The sequence below is a fragment of the Osmerus eperlanus genome, chromosome 11, assembly GCF_963692335.1.
Source record: "Osmerus eperlanus chromosome 11, fOsmEpe2.1, whole genome shotgun sequence".
Taxonomy (NCBI): domain Eukaryota; kingdom Metazoa; phylum Chordata; class Actinopteri; order Osmeriformes; family Osmeridae; genus Osmerus; species Osmerus eperlanus.
This window is the reverse complement of record NC_085028.1, coordinates 15,158,737-15,177,897: the sequence shown is the minus strand read 5'-3', so window position 1 is coordinate 15,177,897 and position 19,161 is coordinate 15,158,737. Positions and strand designations below refer to the sequence as shown.

General features: G+C 47.1%; 1 protein-coding gene across 1 annotated transcript in view; it reads left to right on the top strand.

Moving 5' to 3' along the window:
• Positions 1-18,641, top strand: part of ryr1b (ryanodine receptor 1b (skeletal)) — a 65,810-nt gene extending 47,169 nt beyond the window's left edge. The window contains 27 exon segments of the mRNA XM_062473545.1: positions 2,185-2,284; positions 2,428-2,507; positions 2,863-2,939; positions 3,240-3,313; positions 7,829-7,909; positions 7,988-8,076; positions 8,332-8,460; positions 8,776-8,880; positions 10,233-10,262; positions 10,797-10,826; positions 11,170-11,251; positions 11,369-12,690; positions 12,777-12,880; positions 12,994-13,156; positions 13,351-13,437; positions 13,721-13,984; positions 14,123-14,253; positions 14,353-14,395; positions 14,522-14,655; positions 14,777-14,837; positions 14,948-15,094; positions 15,295-15,429; positions 15,530-15,686; positions 16,153-16,217; positions 16,315-16,415; positions 16,507-16,558; positions 16,748-18,641. Coding sequence (XP_062329529.1) covers positions 2,185-2,284; positions 2,428-2,507; positions 2,863-2,939; positions 3,240-3,313; positions 7,829-7,909; positions 7,988-8,076; positions 8,332-8,460; positions 8,776-8,880; positions 10,233-10,262; positions 10,797-10,826; positions 11,170-11,251; positions 11,369-12,690; positions 12,777-12,880; positions 12,994-13,156; positions 13,351-13,437; positions 13,721-13,984; positions 14,123-14,253; positions 14,353-14,395; positions 14,522-14,655; positions 14,777-14,837; positions 14,948-15,094; positions 15,295-15,429; positions 15,530-15,686; positions 16,153-16,217; positions 16,315-16,415; positions 16,507-16,558; positions 16,748-16,843 — 3,939 coding nt within the window. The 3' untranslated portion in view covers positions 16,844-18,641.
• The last annotated feature ends 520 nt before the right edge of the window (positions 18,642-19,161 follow it).

Below are 19,161 nucleotides of genomic sequence, written 5' to 3'. Positions count from 1 at the left end.
AATATGCTTGCCCTTCAAACTGCCCAGCGTGTTTGACTCTACATAGATACATGCAGAATGCTTCCCAGTTTAACCAGTCTAACAGACCACAACCAGCCTTTCTTAAAGGAGCCCCTGCTGCTTGGAGCATGTGTCAGAGTAGGGCCACGAACCATAAGAAAGCGCAGCAGTGAGGCCCATGGTCGGACTGCAGGAGGGAGCATGCTGTGATCCTACTACTACTACTTCATAATAGTTAGCAGGCAAACGCTGTGTTTGCCGTACTCAAACGTTTGCTGGTGCTGGGTAATGTGAACAGCTGAAATGATTGACTCCACTAATACACTTTCTGTCCCAAAGGAAGAGCATATATGTGTGTGTATGAATGTGTGTGCTTGTATTGGTGTTTATTGTACAATATTTGTGTGCGTTTTAGCTTGCATAACATACACATAGAAATATTTCTTTTTATATATATATCACTCACAACAACAACCAAAAACAAAACAAAAATCACAACTTTCTTTTCGCAATTATTTTTTCAACCTTTCAAAATGTATTTTTTCACACTCAGTTTTTTTAAACCCATAGAAAATAGAATTCACACCTTTAAAAAAAAAAAATCAAACTTTGTTTTTTGTGCCTTCTGCCTTGCTCCATGGTAGCTTCGTAGACTAGCTCAAATTTGTTGTGCGTGGGAAATTAAAGAAGGCGTGCCGAGTGAGTGTGTGCGGTTGTGTGTGTACAGTGAGTGTGTGTGTGGTTGTGTGTGTACAGTGAGTGTGTGTGTGGTTGCGTGTGTACAGTGAGTGTGTGTGTGGTTGTGTGTGTACAGTGAGTGTGTGTGTGGTTGTGTGTGTACAGTGTGTGTGTGTGTGTGGTTGCGTGTGTACAGTGAGTGTGTGTGTGGTTGTGTGTGTACAGTGAGTGTGTGTGTGGTTGTGTGTGTACAGTGTGTGTGTGTGTGGTTGCGTGTGTACAGTGAGTGTGTGTGTGGTTGTGTGTGTACAGTGAGTGTGTGTGTGGTTGTGTGTGTACAGTGAGTGTGTGTGTGGTTGCGTGTGTACAGTGAGTGTGTGTGTGGTTGTGTGTGTACAGTGAGTGTGTGTGTGGTTGTGTGTGTACAGTGTGTGTGTGTGTGGTTGTGTGTGTACAGTGTGTGTGTGTGTGGTTGCGTGTGTACAGTGAGTGTGTGTGTGGTTGTGTGTGTACAGTGAGTGTGTGTGTGGTTGCGTGTGTACAGTGTGTGTGTGTGTGGTTGCGTGTGTACAGTGAGTGTGTGTGTGGTTGCGTGTGTACAGTGAGTGTGTGTGTGGTTGCGTGTGTACAGTGAGTGTGTGTGTGGTTGTGTGTGTACAGTGAGTGTGTGTGTGGTTGCGTGTGTACAGTGAGTGTGTGTGTGGTTGCGTGTGTACAGTGAGTGTGTGTGTGGTTGCGTGTGTACAGTGTGTGTGTGTGTGGTTGCGTGTGTACAGTGAGTGTGTGTGTGGTTGCGTGTGTACAGTGAGTGTGTGTGTGGTTGCGTGTGTACAGTGAGTGTGTGTGTGGTTGCGTGTGTACAGTGAGTGTGTGTGTGGTTGCGTGTGTACAGTGAGTGTGTGTGTGGTTGCGTGTGTACAGTGAGTGTGTGTGTGGTTGTGTGTGTACAGTGAGTGTGTGTGTGGTTGTGTGTGTACAGTGAGTGTGTGTGTGGTTGCGTGTGTACAGTGAGTGTGTGTGTGGTTGCGTGTGTACAGTGAGTGTGTGTGTGGTTGTGTGTGTACAGTGTGTGTGTGTGTGGTTGCGTGTGTACAGTGAGTGTGTGTGTGGTTGCGTGTGTACAGTGAGTGTGTGTGTGGTTGTGTGTGTACAGTGAGTGTGTGTGTGGTTGTGTGTGTACAGTGAGTGTGTGTGTGGTTGCGTGTGTACAGTGTGTGTGTGTGTGGTTGCGTGTGTACAGTGAGTGTGTGTGTGGTTGCGTGTGTACAGTGAGTGTGTGTGTGGTTGCGTGTGTACAGTGAGTGTGTGTGTGGTTGCGTGTGTACAGTGAGTGTGTGTGTGGTTGTGTGTGTACAGTGTGTGTGTGTGTGGTTGTGTGTGTACAGTGAGTGTGTGTGTGGTTGTGTGTGTACAGTGAGTGTGTGTGTGGTTGCGTGTGTACAGTGCGGGGGGCAGTGCAGACCAGTGTGACAGGGCTACAGCCACCCCTGTGTCTCCGTCCTGCAGGAGAAGGAGATGGAGAAACAGAGGCTGCTGTACCAGCAGTCCCGTCTGCACAACAGAGGGGCGGCAGAGATGGTGCTGCAGATGATCAGTGCCTGCAAAGGTACTGGAGCTGTAAACACACACATACAAACACACACACACACAGATACACACACACACACACACACATACACACACTCACACAGATACACACACACAGATACACCATTTCACAATTACATTTTGTGTGTGTTTTCTCCTCAGGTGAGACGGGAGTCATGGTTTCTTCCACTCTCAAGCTGGGGATCTCCATCCTCAATGGGGGCAACAGTGACGTACAGCAGGTGAGTGGAGCTGCCCCAGTCCATAGCCCTTAGCCCATAGCCCATAGCCCTTAGCCCATAGCCCATAGCCCATAGCCCTTAGCCCATAGCCCATAGCCCATAGCCCATAGCCCTTAGCCCTTAGCCCATAGCCCATAGCCCATAGCTCATAGCCCATAGCCCATAGCCCTTAGCCCTTAGCCCATAGCCCTTAGCCCTTAGCCCCAGCCGTCAGCCCCTGCCCTAGACTAACCCTCACTTGCCCCAGTTCCCTCAGATTTTCTTAAGTAGATTCGCTTTACAGAGAGCTATGTTAGAGGGGTTACAGGGGAAAGTAATTCCCTCCTAACATGGTCTCCTCTGTCTCTCTGTGTAGAGGATGCTGGACTACCTGAAGGACAAGAAGGATGTGGGCTTCTTCCTGAGCATGCAGGCTCTGATGCAGACCTGCAGGTCTGTTCATCATCCTGATGAGGAGGAGGATCTCATCACCATAATGATGATGATGATAATGATAATGTGGATGAAAACAAGTAATGGTAGTGACAGTCAGATATCTATGATGGCGACGACCACAATGATGACCCTGTTTAAGGAGACTTCAGTTATTAACATTTAGTCATTTAGCAGCAGACGCTCTTATCCAGAGCGACTATTAAAACATCTTTTATCTCAGATGGTCTCAGTCCAACAAACACAGGCTGATGTTTGTTTTTGTCTAATGTCTGCTAATGACTGTGTGATGTTTGCCAGTGTTCTGGACCTGAACGCCTTTGAAAGACAGAACAAGGCTGAGGGACTTGGCATGGTTTCTGAAGAGGGATCAAGTGAGTATGGTTTCCCCTGCTCCCTACAGCTCCAACAGTCATATCAGCAGATTCATATTGTCATATGCGCCTGTGTTTTTTGATGTTACGTATGATGAGTGTTTGTGTGTTTGTATGGGGGGTTTGTTTGTTTGTGTGTTTACAGTACAAAAAGCAGTTTGAGATTCATAAAGATGTTTTATTATATGAATCAAAGTTGTGACTGGTACGTACTTTTTGCTCCTCTGACAAACGTTGGGATTGCTGTCCTGGACTCACTGCATCCCTCTCTCTCTCCCTCTTCCTCTCCCTCTTTCTCTCCCTCGCTCTTTGACTCGCTCTCTCCCTCCACCCACAACACCGCTCTGCCCCTCCTCTTTGTGCCCCTCCCCCTCCCCCTGATTGGTTCTCCCTTGGTTCTCAGATATGAAGCTAGAGCGTGGTAAATAAAATACTTAGTTTCTCTGTCTCTCTTTCTGTCTTTTCTCCCCTCTGTCCTTTCTCTCTTTCCGCTCCTCTTCACCTGACCAGTCCTTTATGTGCATTTCATTTCGCACTCAAGGAATCGATCAAGAGAACTTTACAGTCACAAATTACATGAGTTTTTGATGACTTGATGGCAAACATAAGTGTCATTTAATTGTCCATTAATGACACCAACAATGATTGTAAAGTTTTTGTCCTTGAGTGCTTCGATCACAGATCTACTGTAACTCCCTTAACTCATAGACTGATCACCAGGAAGCAGGAAGTAGTCTGACTCCTCCCTTTCCTGATCAGTGTTCTCGAGGAGCAAACAGAGAGCTGTAGCGACCATGGGTCCTAGAAGTCCCTGAAATGATTTGCATCCTCAGAAAGAACTCTTCGAACCTCAGGTTCTATACAGCGAGATGTTCCGTTAGAACACCCTCTTCAGCAGAGAGACCACAACCCTGACAGAGATAGCGGTAGACAGTCAGCTCCAGACAGGGGCGCCGGAAGGAATTTTGGGCCCCATGAAAAAAAAAAATATAGATTTTTTTTGGTGGAACCTGTCAGTCAGGGGCCCTTGGAATTGTCCTAACTTTTCCCCCCTATACGGCGCCCCTTGCTCTAGACCAGAAAAACAGCCACCGCTCACCGCTCACTGACATCCCCTCCAACTCTTTCCTAATCATTTAATTCCCCTCTTCATCTCTTGTTACTGGACTACAGTGTGACATGTAACCAAAGGATGCTCTTGACAATTAAGATTGACACGGTTTGATTGTTAATGCATATTTAAAATGTGGTTGTGCCATAACAAAAGAGCCGACTGGACACAACTCCTTGATCTTGGACTGACGTGACACACTACTTCGTTTTTGTAACTGTTGATTTTATTGGCCGAGAGCATCTGGAGGTGGTTCTATTGATTAAAAAAGTTTTCACGTTTTTAGATGTTACGTGGTAAGACTGACATTTTAATAAATTAATGCACTGTTATAACTAATATTTCTTCCGTTTTCCGTCACCATGTATTTTAACAGTGTTTAAAGTGTTAATACTTTGTGTCTACATGGTACCTGGAGTGTTTCACCTGCTACTAACTCACTATAATTGGGTGTGCTCAAGCCTTCGGCAAGGGCACAACCTTTGTTCTCTCACATATATATTTATTTATTTATTATTGGGTGTGCTTTGCCTTCGGCAAGGGCACAACCTTTGTTCTCTCACATATATATTATTATTATTATTATTATTCTTTTTGCCCCCCTAAAACTCAGTCAATATTTGGCCTACATAGACAAAGTAGGTGTCAAAAGTTTTGTCTTGGTAGCGATTGAGTTGCTTCTATTGGAATTTACGTTCCGTTGCATGGTTTAGGCTGAAGTTAAGTTTTTGTGGCGAAAAGTGAAGCTAACGGTGGCTAATTTGCTAGCCACAGTCACTGACGTTACTAACGTCACTACGTCACTAACGTCACGAAAACACGCGTGACTACCTTTGGCAGAACATTCGTTTCGCATCTGTTAACTTGGGGGATAGCTAGGCTAACTATAGCTTTACTGCAAGGCAGCTGCAGAAACGCCACAAGCAAAGAGGCCAGGGTGATAACTATTTACTCATTTTACTTTGTGATATGACACACAATTGTCATGTGTAATGTACAGTATAAGCTGATATTATTAAGGAAGTACATCTACTTTCGGAAACAGTAGTCTACTATTTCACTGAAGTATTAGCATCATGACATTAGCCTGTGTTGCCCGGGCAACACATACTACAGTGGTCTATGATGTAGCGTTATCTGTTTTCAATCGTTAAAATAAACATTCCTCACATATACATTTTCGTTGTAGGATTTATTCTGACATTAGTAAACGATTTGTTGGTGAAATTACCATTACCTGTGGTTTCAAACCAGTGTAGCTCACTGCAACGCTGTAGCTTACGTGAGACACACTACAAAAACATCTACACTACACAGCTGTTTAGGAAGTCAAACGGCGACAGAACATGTTCGGCACTCCCCTTACTTAAATCAAAAGTCTATCTAACTACTAACCTGAACTTCATTGCCACAGCCTAAACGTTGTCAATCTGTTCATGAAAATAATTAATTTCAGCTTAAACCGTACAACGGAACGTTAAATCCAATTCAACCAACGCAATCGCTACCAAGACGAACACAGCAGTAATCTAGTACTGTGCCGTAGTAGTACAATTTACCGGGACAGCTTCTCCACACAGGGCTATATCGCACTTTGCGTTGTTACTGACAATGATCGCTACCAGTGAACTTTTTATGAAAGAGATTTTCCACTAAATAAATGTCAAGCTTATTTACGTTTTGGGGGGCATATTTTCAGTTAGAAGATGGTACTGTTTGAATCGCGATTCAATCTTCTACTGCCGGTAACGTCGTAGAATAATCTTCAAAGGGGGTTCTTTATTCATGAATGAATGCAATATGAGTAGGCTAAATGCCTTAAAATATCACGAGAAGGGAAAAACTTAAAAGGACGTTTACGTCATAGAGATTAAGTCAATTTTTACACCGGTCTGCCAAATTTATTCGTTTTGATTCAACGATGAGGATGCCTTTTGCAGGGGAAATGAGAAGATCTATTTCATTCTACACTTCACTCGTATTTTCAGTTGTAAATGAGCAGCAAAAAAAAAATGCTTTTAAATCTATGTAATCTTTATAAATAATAAGTATGCATTTTTATATAAAATATACAGAAATATCAGTTTTAAAAATGTCATTCAAAAACGGACCCCTGTGCAACCGACGCAAGCAAGCACACCCTACAATTTCCCCAGAAATTGTACCCTCTCTAGTTCAAAATGTATGCCTGCTAATAAACAAAATCACCAATAACCATTCTCATCCCCAATTGGATTGTTGTCCCCACATCAATAACCAGAGAATTTTTAACTACCAATCCTCTCTCTCCTGCCGCTCCACACTGCCAGGCCTGGGTCCTGGCCCCAGGGCCTCCACCCTGTCTGCCCCCTGACCTGGCCCCCTCACCCCCACACACTGTCCTGTTGTGTTCCCCGCTCCCCCTAAATGTGGTTCTCTTGTCCTATCCCCACCCTCCGTGGCCCTCCTACACCCACACACATACCGGAGTTCAGTAGATCTGTCCTGCATGACTGAGTGTCTTTGTGTCTGGGTGTCTTCGTCTCTCTCCTCTCTCCGTGCTGTCACACGCAGTACGTTCTCTCTCTCTGTGTCTGTCCATCCCCATTAGAGACAAGTGTGCGTTCTCTTTATCTGTGATTTCTCTGTGCAGCAGACTGTGGCCAGCGGAGGCCCTGTCCAGTGATTCATATCCATGTGACAGTGTTACTGTTCTTTCAGTCTGTTTCATCCATGAGTCTCTAACTGTCTCTTTGAGAGTGGTGAGTTGGCTCTTTTGGTGAGTTGAGAGCAGGTGTGTGTGAGAGAGAGAGAGAGAGAGGGAGAGAGGGAGGAGGGAGGGGGAGAGAGAGAGAGAGATAGAGAGAGAGAGAGAGAGAGAGAGAGAGAGAGAGAGAGAGAGAGAGAGAGAGAGAGAGAGAGAGAGAGAGAGAGAGAGAGAGAGAGAGAGAGAGAGAGAGAGAGAGAGAGAGAGAGAGAGAGAGAGAGAGAGAGAGAGAGAGAGAGAGAGAGAGACCGAGGGGCGAGCCGCAGCTGCTCCGGCCAGCCGGCACTAAGGTCTGCCGTCCGTTTCCCAGGGAGCAGACAAACGGCTGTGCTTTCCGAGGTCTTTGTGGTTCCTACTAACATGCTAATGAGTGAAGAGGTGATGTGTGTGTGTCGTGCTGATTCACACGTGTGTCGTCTGACTCACACTTCTATGCCGTGGCACAGATATGCACCCACACACACACGCATTTATCACACACACAAGCCAGGTCATCCGTCATTAACCTGACTCAATCCATGACTCTTAAACTTTCCTCATTCACTGCCGAACACACATACTCCATCTCAAACACACATGTAAAGACATGTAGCAACATTCACTCATCCCTCACATAAGGATCCTGGAGCCCTGTTCTGACCTATGACCCTCTGTTCAGATGAGAAGGTGATGGCGGACGATGAGTTCACCTGCGACCTGTTCCGCTTCCTCCAGCTGCTTTGTGAAGGCCACAACAACGGTGAGTTAGCATCCGTCCTCGAGAGGTGACGACCGCGCCTCTCCGTCCTCTAAATGCTCTGGTTCCGTCTGTCTGTAGACTTCCAGAACTATCTTCGCACCCAGACCGGCAGCACCACCACCATCAACATCATCATCTGCACTGTGGACTACCTGCTGCGGCTGCAGGTCAGCCAGGCTCTGTCTGTCTGTCTGTCTGTCTGTCTCTCTCTCTCTCTCTCTCTCTCTCTCTCTCTCTCTCTCTCTCTCTCTCTCTCACACTCTATCTCACACTCTCTCTGTCTCTCTCGCTGTCCTTTTCACACTCCTATTTCTCTATCAAATGTTCTCTCTCTTTCTTACTAATTTCAAACAATAGATCATCAGGTATCTGTCTTACCCATCCGTTACAACTTCTTTATGATCCTGTTGGTTGCTCTGTAGGAGTCGATCAGTGACTTCTACTGGTACTACTCTGGGAAGGACATCATTGATGCTCCAGGCAAGAGGAACTTCTCCAAGGCCATGACGGTGGCCAAGCAGGTCTTCAACAGCTTGACTGAGTACATCCAGGTCAGAACACCCTTTTCTCTTACAGCTTCACTGCGTCTATGTAGACATGATGTCAAATGACATTTTCTAACACACACTATCTCTCTCTCTCTCTCTCTCTCTCTCTCTCTCTCTCTCTCTCTCTCTCTCCTCTCTCTCTCTCTCTCTCTCTTCTCTCTCTCTCTCCTCTCTCTCTCTCTCTCTCTCTCTCTCTCTCTCTCTCTCCTCTCTCTCTCTCTCTCTCTCTCTCTCTCTCCCCTCTCTCTCTCCCCTCTCTCTCCCCCCTCTCTCTCTCCCCTCTCTCTCTCTCTCTCTCTCTCTCTCTCACACACACAGGGTCCATGCACAGGGAACCAGCAGTCCCTGGCCCACAGCAGGTTGTGGGATGCAGTGGTGGGCTTCCTGCATGTCTTTGCTCATATGATGATGAAGCTGGCTCAGGTATGAACCCAAACACACATCCCCAAATACAGACTCCATTAAAAGTTACATTTCATCACCAGATGACACAGATTGACAAGAATCATGTTTGTCTCGTGTTGTTGCTAAGTCATTGGAAATATCATTGCAATAAGTAAACATGTCTCACTGAAAAGTGAACACTTCGTCACTTCTATTTCTAATCTTCTGAATTGTTTTCCTCATGATCCCTGCAGCGTAAAGTATGTATTTATTTGATTCCTTTTTATTTTATTTTTGTTGGGCTAGTTTCCTCTCCGTTCCCTTGTGGTGGCTGCTCTTAGACAGCTTGTTTCAGCCTCTTCTCCTAGAGACAGGGCGCAGACCCCAGGAGTTACCTCAGACCTGCTGGTCTGCTGTCATCTGCTACACCAGACTCATCTCTACACTCATGCTTCGTGTCACTCAGAGTGAAACGGGGAATGACCTTACCAAATGGTTATGATTTACAAGGTTATGTTTACCCGATCTCGGACGTAGAAACAATGATTCAGGAAACCATGGGCCGAGGGTTGTTGTTTACAGACAAAACAGTTAGAGAACAAGGGCACCTACCACAATATGAATATGATTTCATCTGATCCTTCTTCCTCCTTAAAATGGTTGGATTCTTGTGACATCTGCTCCTATATCCCAAAATACAACTTACTACTTCACTTTTTCGAACATTAGGTACTGACACTGTGTTAATCTGGTTTAATCCATGTTTAAGATATGCTAGGCGTGTGCTACTATACAATATCTAACACCCCCTCCCTAAATCCTTAGTGTGCTACGGTTGGTGTGACTAACCCTGTTTGACACACATCCTGTCTCTATGTACACCTCATTTTTGTAATAATGTTGAAGATCTCTCCCAAAACAAGACTGGGTTGCGTTTCCCAAAAGCGTCGTAAACTTAAGTTGATCGTAGAATCCATCGTATGATGAATCTTAGTTTTAGGGGCCGTTCTCAAAGACATCGTAGCTAAAGTGTCTCTTGAAAATTCGTAGCTCTTGAAAGCGCATGGATTAGCCTACTCCTTACGAGCATGTTTGGGAACCGCACGTAAGAAATATCGATGGTTTAGTTTTTTGCTCGATCGTTGCTACGATCCATCGTTATCGGGAAACGCAGCCCAGGTTGATATAGGAATGTAGGTTTACATATGACATGACTTGAACTGTGGTTTGACAGAAAGCAAGAGGTGCTCCGAACCATAAACCTCTCGATGATACTGTTTCTGCCATACATTTGTGATGTTAACAACCTAGGGGGAGAGATTACTCAACAGCAAAAATGAATCAAAAATGTTGATGGATAACATTTTTATTCTGATGTATAACCCTGTCAGATGCACCCCGACCCTGGACAACGAACTAGCGTAAGAATCTGTGTCTCTTTCCTCCCACGGCATCTCACCCGCAGACCGTTCAGCTGCTTTATATGGCCTGCGCCTCTCATGCACTCACCTGCGTCGCACTCTTGTCATTATGAGGACAACCCAGTCGTCCAGGGAACGGCAAACCTCAAGCCAGCTCGAGGGCTCTGAGCTCTGTAGGCACTAGACCAGGGGTGGACAACCCTGGTCCTCGAGGGGCCGCTGTCCTGCATGTTTTAGATGTTTCCCTGCTCCAGCACACCTGGTTCAAATGAATGGGCTGTTATCCAGCTCTGTGGAAGCCGGGTAATGACCATTCATTTGAATCAAGTGTGTGATTGGGCGGTCCTGAATGGGCGGTCCTGATCACTTCTATTCAGTGGCAGGCTCCCCTCTCTCATCTCCATACCCACCACCATCTGTCTCTCTGTCAGCCTGTCTGCCTGCCTGTCTCTTCCTCTGTCTGTCTATGATGCAAATTATAACTGTTATGTAATGTTAAAAATACACATTTGTTGTTTGGAAATGCAAACCCAGGATCATTTTTGGAGTAGAACACACTCAGAGGTAAGGTGATCTCAGTCTCACCTTCTACCTCTTGTCATTTCATCACTCTGTGCCAACGCACATTTCGCTACTTTTATACTGTGCCCAGTACATGAACATGTCTCCTTCTGTGTGTCACTCAGTTAGTGATCAGTTTGTCTAAATTAGCGGTGTCAGCGAATCTAGCATTTAGTCTTGTCAGTGAGAGTGATGACAAAAAGAAATCGATGCCACTTGCTGTTGTTTCTACCCTGAGCTGTTTTGTCACCTGATGACAGCATTCTTAACTGCTTCATAACAGCTGTTGAAATCATTCTTCCTTTTTCTCTGTGTGTGTGTGTGTGTGTTATGGCTTGTATTGCAGGACTCAAGTCAGATCGGATTGTTGAAGGAGCTGCTGGATCTCCAGAAGGACATGGTGGTCATGCTGCTGTCTCTCCTCGAGGGTAAGACTAACCTCTCTCTCCCTCCTCGCTGTGGAAACATCTGTCCTACTCTTCCCGAGAACTGAGATCCCGCCTAAGACGTTAATACTCTCCTATCTCTTTGATTCACGTTGCCAGGCAACATAGTGAACGGCACCATCGCCAGGCAGATGGTGGACATGCTGGTGGAGTCCTCCAGCAACGTGGAGATGATCCTCAAGTTCTTCGACATGTTCCTCAAGCTGAAGGACATCGTGGCGTCGGACGCCTTCCGCGACTACGTGACGGACCCCCGCGGCCTCATCTCCAAGAAGGACTTCTCCAAGGCCATGGACAGCCAGAAGCAGTACTCCCCCACCGAGATCCAGTTCCTGCTCTCCTGCTCCGAGGCCGACGAGAACGAGATGATCAACTTCGAGGAGTTCGCCGACCGCTTCCAGGAACCCGCCAAGGACATCGGCTTCAACATCGCCGTGCTGCTGACCAACCTGTCCGAGCACGTCCCCCACGACACTCGTCTGCAGAACTTCCTGGAGCAGGCCGAGTGCGTGCTCATCTACTTCCGCCCCTTCCTGGGCCGCATCGAGATCATGGGTGCCAGCCGGAGGATCGAACGCATCTACTTTGAGATCAGCGAGGCCAACCGGAACCAGTGGGAGATGCCCCAGGTCCGAGAGTCCAAACGCCAGTTCATCTTCGACGTGGTCAACGACGGGGCCGAGAGCGAGAAGATGGAGCTCTTTGTGAACTTCTGCGAGGACACCATCTTTGAGATGAACATCGCCTCGCAGATCTCCGAGCAAGAGGAAGGGACGGGGGAGGAGGAGGACGAGGAGGAGGAGGAGGAAGGCGGAGGGGGCGGCGGAGGGAGCGGCGGAGACGGCGGCGATGGCGACGACGCCAACGGCGAGGAGGCGCCCCCGGAATCCAGCTCGGCGTTCGCCGACTTCCTGAAGAGCGTGGTGAACTTCTTCAACATGTTCACCTTCCGGAACTTGCGTCGCCGTTACCGCAAGCTGAGGAAGATGACGCTGAAGGACATGGTGGTGGGCCTGGTCACCTTTGTCTACACCATCCTGATGGGCATCATGATCTTCATCTACAGCGTGTGCAAGGGCTTCTTCGTGCTCATCTGGAACACGCTGTTCGGAGGGGGCCTGGTGGAGGGAGCCAAGAAGATCACGGTGACGGAGCTCCTGGCGGACATGCCGGACCCCACGCAGGATGAGGTTCACGGGGATCTGCCACCCGAACCGGGGATCCGAGAGATCCAAGAGGCTGACGGAACCACGGATCACCTGGACTCGGGCGGAGGCGAGGAAGAGGAGGAGGATAGCGAGGAGAAGGAGGGAGGGCGAATGCCCGGCTTCGACCACCCCGGTGGGCTAGGTGACTTCGGGGAGACTTCCACAGTGGAGCCCCCGACCCCGGAGGGTACCCCCCTGCTGAAAAGGAAACTGGTGAGGCGACTTTTGAAACGTTTACTCTGCAGAGCTAAGCAGTGGTGTGTGTGTTTGTGTCGGCCGCTCATAGTATGTTCTTGTAGCTGGAAGCTGCCGCTGGAGAAAATGGTGCGCGAGAGGGAGAAGGAGAGGCTGAGGTAGAACCTGAACCAGAGGAGGAGGTGCCTCCAGAGCCGGAGAAAGCAGAGTGAGTATTCTCTTCAGCTTGATCTTCTCTCTCACTCTTGTGCCATTTTCTGTACTTTCTGGGGGTATAAACATTCTGACAAGCCACCCTCTCATGCCTCTTATCTCCCTCAGCACCGAGAATGGAGAGAAGGCAGAGAAGGAGCCAGAAGCAGAGGTCAAAGAGGAGGAACCTGAGGTGAAGGAGAAGGTGAAGCCCAAGACGAAGAAAGACAAGAAATCGGAAGAGGGCTTTGAGCTCTGGAACGAGCTGGAGATCCAGAGGATCAAATTCATGGTAAATGATCTCTTCCTGGTGGCTTCCTGGTGTTTTCCTATTGGATGAGTGGCTTCCTGGTATTTTCCTATTGGATGAGAACTGTTAGTAGCATATAAACATGTGTGTATTTCCTGTCATTGAAATGAACCCCTGCGTGCGGAATGCATTTGATTGGGTTTAACAAGATGGTATACCTCTCTCTTGTCTCATAGAACTACCTGTCTCGTAACTTCTACAACCTTCGCTTCCTGGCTCTGTTCATCGCCTTCGCTCTCAACTTCATCCTGCTCTTCTACAAGGTCAGTCCTGGAGACTTCTCTCTCCTGGTCTGTTTTACTGTCAAGTTAAGATGGTGCTCGATCAAACTGGCATGGCACAGTATAGACATGTTCACCGTCCTTTTAATGCCATCAAATATGGGTGCCACTCTTTCCCTGCTCTCTCTCTCTCTCTCTCTCTCTCTCTCTCTCTCTCTCTCTCTCTCTCTCTCTCTCTCTCTCTCTCTCTCTCTCTCCGCCTTTCTCTCTCCCTCTCTCTTCTTTCCCTTTCTCTTTCCCTATGTCTTTCTCTCTGTCTCTCCAGGTGTCTGACAGCCCCAGAGGTGAGGAGGACTATGAGGGCTCCTCCATGTTTGAGGGGTCGGGCCTGTTTGAAGGAGGGTCTGGGGGCGGAGACGATGACGGGGGTTCTGGAATGGAGGAAGAGGGCGAGGAGGAGGAGGAGGAGGGCCCGGTCTACTTCTTCCTGGAGGAAAGAACAGGCTACATGCAGCCCACCATGTCCTTCCTGTCCATCTTCCACACCGTCATCGCCTTCCTCTGCATCATCGGCTACAACTGTCTCAAGGTTCGCCGCTTTTCTCATACCTGAAAACCGGACGCTTCTGATGCTAACCCTAACCCTAACCCTAACCAATGTGCTCGTCCCTGAAACCCGAATGTGCGCTCAACCCCACCCTCACGGTTTTTGCGTCTGTTCTCTTAGGTGCCTCTCGTCATCTTCAAGAGGGAGAAGGAGCTGGCGAGGAAGCTGGAGTTTGATGGTCTGTATGTGACGGAGCAGCCAGAGGATGATGACATCAAGGGCCAGTGGGACCGACTGGTTCTCAACACCCCGTAAGACTCTCATCTCTCGGGACGGAGGAGGTTGCGGAACAGTTTGCCTGGAACTAAGCGTACTAGCATTCTAACCCTGGTGTTTTCCATTCCTTGTAGGTCATTCCCCAACAATTACTGGGACAAGTTTGTTAAAAGAAAGGTAGGTGGCCTGAACAGTGTTCGGTGCTTACTTTACTTATCGTGCAATGCTAAGACTCTTCTTTATTGGACAACAAAGAAATGTATCACTATTATGTGACGAATGTGTGTGTCTGTGTGTGCGTAGGTTTTGGAAAAGTATGGCGACATCTACGGCAGAGAGAGGATCGCTGAGTTGCTGGGTATGGACCTGGCCTCGCTGGACGTCAGCGCCATGACTCACGAGAAGAAACACGAGCCTGACAGCTCCATGTTCAGCTGGTACACACACTCCTCCACTCTAGTCCTCGATTATGTTGTTGTTCTTATGATGTGTGACGTATGTGTTCAGTATGGACAGTTTCTTACAATGCAAGACAAACGTTGTTGTTTTTCTCTTTAGGGTTACGTCCATTGACATCAAATACCAGATCTGGAAGTTTGGTGTTATTTTCACAGACAATGTGAGTTGAGGGATTGTGACTTAGTCTGGCCAGTGAGTTCAGCTGCTGTGTTGTCAGTTGTCTGATTGGACAGGCGACAGGTAGTCACCTCCGCTTCTCTGTGTTGCCAGACGTTCCTGTACCTGGTGTGGTACACGGTCATGTCCGTCCTGGGACACTACAACAACTTCTTCTTTGCTGCTCACCTGCTGGACATCGCCATGGGCGTCAAAACCCTGCGCACCATCCTGTCCTCTGTCACCCACAACGGCAAACAGGTACCCGCCCACCTCTCCGCCATACGGCAACAGATATCTACCTCATCCATGGCATGAACGGCTGTGTACCCAAAGCTTCGATGATATTTCTCACGGGAATTTAATAAAAAAAATATATTTTAAGAATAATCACCAGAATGTGAAGTAAGAGTGAGATATTGTGTGATACTAAACGGGCCCCTGGCTTTCCTCTGTGTCAGTTGATGATGACAGTGGGTCTGCTGGCCGTGGTGGTCTACCTGTACACCGTGGTGGCTTTCAACTTCTTCCGCAAGTTCTACAACATGAGCGAGGACGAGGACGAGCCGGACATGAAGTGTGACGACATGATGACAGTGAGCGGAGAACGGGAACTTGACCTCTGACACACGGGAAAGTGTGTGTGTGTGAGGAAGTGTTGATTCCAACCTCTTGTCCCCCCTTTCTTTCCTCCAGTGTTACCTCTTCCACATGTACGTTGGCGTGCGTGCCGGCGGGGGGATAGGAGACGAGATCGAGGACCCGGCCGGGGACGAGTACGAGCTGTACCGCGTGGTCTTTGACATCACCTTCTTCTTTTTTGTCATCGTCATCCTGCTGGCCATCATCCAGGGTAGGTCTGGTGTACAGAGGGGGTGGGTCTGGTGTACATAGAGGGTGGGTCTGGTGTACAGAGGGGGTGGGTCTGGTGTACAGAGGGGGTGGGTCTGGTGTACATAGAGGGTGGGTCTGGTGTACAGAGGGGGTGGGTCTGGTGTACAGAGGGGGTGGGTCTGGTGTACAGAGGGGTGGGTCTGGTGTACATAGAGGGTGGGTCTGGTGTACAGAGGGGGTGGGTCTGGTGTACATAGAGGGTGGGTCTGGTGTACAGAGGGGGTGGGTCTGGTGTACATAGAGGGTGGGTCTGGTGTACAGAGGGGGTGGGTCTGGTGTACATAGAGGGTGGGTCTGGTGTACAGAGGGGGTGGGTCTGGTGTACAGAGGGGTTGGGTCTGGTGTACAGAGGGGTTATGGACACGGCAAATAAAGCGTGTGCAGACTAACCGGGAATGGTGTGTGTATGTGTGTCAATTTGATAGGTTTGATCATTGATGCCTTTGGAGAGCTGAGAGACCAACAGGAGCAGGTCAGAGAGAACATGGAGGTAAGACCACCTGAGATACCCGTACCGTTAGAATGAACAGGTGATAGATTAGAGCTGCCCAAGCATGTCATATTCAACCGACCTTCTCCCCCCCCAGACTCAGTGCTTCATCTGTGGAATCGGAAGCGACTATTTTGATTCAACTCCGCACGGCTTTGAGACACACACCTTGGAGGAGCATAACTTAGCCAACTACATGTGAGTAGTTCTTACAATATAGCTGTGTGTGTGTGTGTGTGTGTGTTTGTATGTCTGTAGCTAATGTTACCCTTGCTCTTTTTTCCGGCAGGTTCTTCCTGATGTATCTAATCAACAAAGATGAAACGGAACACACCGGACAGGTAAATGTCCAACTTCTTACTTTTTAGGTCCTTTTTTGGTTCTCTGTTGAAAACCTGTTTTATTCTTGTCTCTGTTATCTTGTCACTTTTTTATGGTTTTACATGCCATCTTTGGACAATTTCAGTATCTTCCCTCTTTACTTTCTCCCTCCTTCCCTCCCTTTCTCCCTTCCTTGCTCCCTCCACCAGGAGTCGTACGTGTGGAAGATGTACTCGGAGCGATGTTGGGACTTCTTCCCGGCTGGAGACTGTTTCAGGAAGCAGTATGAGGATCAGCTGAGCTAGTGTCCTGCTCTGAGCTGTGTGTGTGGGGGGGAAGAGAGCTGAGAGACAGAGAGAGAGGAAGAGGTGGATTTAAGAAAGTCTGTTTCTGTTGGGTGTAAACACTTGGGCTGTAGGCCAAACATTTTCCTCTGATCTCTCCTCCCGTGACAGCATACACACTTTAAGCAGACACTATTGTACTCCAGGAAACAGTATTTGAATTGATTTGACCTTTGTGGGAAAACTTATGAGATAATTGAGTTTTAGAGAGAGGAAGAATCTTGAGGCATTTTAAGGGTGTAAATACACTTCCTGGTCTTTTTCTGTGTGAAAACATTGCTTCTTTTGACGAACATCCTGAGAGAACCTAGGCATGGACTTGACTCCAAGTGCACACAAACACACCAGGCACACACATAACACTTACAATATGCAGAATACGAGCACACACACACACACACACACAACGCTGCCTTTTTCTGTCTCTGTTGCTGCACATGTTATAGTGCCTCCCGAAAAGAAACACGCTTTGCTTCACGAAAAGGTTTTATATAGTGATGGTTTAGCATCACCATGCTTGTTAAAATTAGTACTAGAATGAATACAGTTTAGCCTACTTACGCTAATGCCTTTTTTGAGTTTTCTATGTACTTACCTCTGTCATGTTCGAAGTAATAGTGCTGTCCTTTTTTTAGGCTTTTTAAGAAGTGCTTTAAAATGTGGGTGGATTCCCCTCCCTGCAGTGCCTCTTCTGTCCACTAGGGCGCAGTCACACTCAAGGCCTCTCTCTCTCTCTCTCTTTCTGGCTCTCTGACCATGTTCCAGTGATGGAACCATTATCGGAACCTTGCGTGTTCTTGCTTACACGACCTAAGGGACAGGTTCTATGTCTTTCTACGATCGGATGTGGATGAAAATCGGAGGTTGTGACAAACCAGTTTGCACTCTGAAGTCTTACAATGCATGCGGTCCTTGGTGAAGCTGTGCGTTTTGCGTTTCAGGCGTCAAAGTGACACACACAGAAGGATGGCAGGATTATTTATTGTTATTGATCCACTCCTCCTTCTGAAGAGAATTCTTATAGGTCCGTTTGTACTGATACCTGATGCACAGATATGTTTTATCCGTGTGTTGATATAAGTTATGAATGTATTTAATGTATGCAGTGTGGCCAATGCGTCATCTGTACACCTCGATAAGGACTAGGCTACAATACTTGGATGCTGGTTGAAGAAGTAATGTATTCTAACACCCTATATATACTTCTTTGTTTCTTTAGAGCTTTGAAATACTGAAACAGTCTAAGCTGCTTTGGTCAAAGTCAATATTGTATGTGTAACTTTTATTTAATTTTTGGGGGGGGGAAATGAGAATGGAATGAACACAAAGACAATGACCGGTTTGCAGTCAGAACGGTAAAGACTCGCTTTTGTGGTTTATTTGTATTTTCTTCGCAGATTAGATTTTTATGATAGTCGGTTTTAGGAACACTGCGCATATTGTTTATTTTTATCAGTCAAGCAAGTCATGTGTGATGTGTTGATCTCAGTTCTGTAAGATGTTGCCATGGTTCCTGTGACACTCCTTTACTCACATACAAACAGAAACACTCTTACTCTCGGTTGTGAGTTATGATGTCAGTCTGACTCCTTGTGTTTGAGAGGGATTTTGTGGCCGGAGTGTGTAACCACAAGTGCGTGTGATGTGCAGAAGGCTTTAGTCTGGAGCTGAACAGAGATCACCTATTTACACCTGGCTGAGAGGCTGTGCGACTGAATCCTGTGTTTCAATACAGAATAAACAGATTATTTTAAGATGATTTGGCGAATTCATCCTTCTTTTGTTCATGTGTTTGAGTGTGGGCATTTATACAACATTGTGTAAGCGTGTAGGTGTATCTTCCTTGAAAAGGATAGGGTGTGCCGTCTCAGGACCCATGTCAAGTTAATCATTAGTATAACCTAAAGAGTTTCACCCTGAAGGATTTCAATACGTTCAAGACAAAGTGAATGTATATTCAGTATTTCACCACCATTGGAACACACCAGAGAACACAAGCGTAGGACCACAGGAACTTAAAGTAACTGGCAGCTGGGAACCACCTTTATCTCTTGACCTAACTATCTTATTCAAATACTTCAACTACATTGTAAATGCATCAAATGACCACGGTTACACCTATGATTGATTATGATGAGAGGTGTATCCTTTGTAGACCACTTTACATGTCATATACTTTCAACACACTGTACACAGAGTAACAGATAAGGACTACATGTGTACCAAAGGTGTCTTGGGCAGTTTGCTTCTAGCAGACAGCCATGTCTGGTTCTGTACCT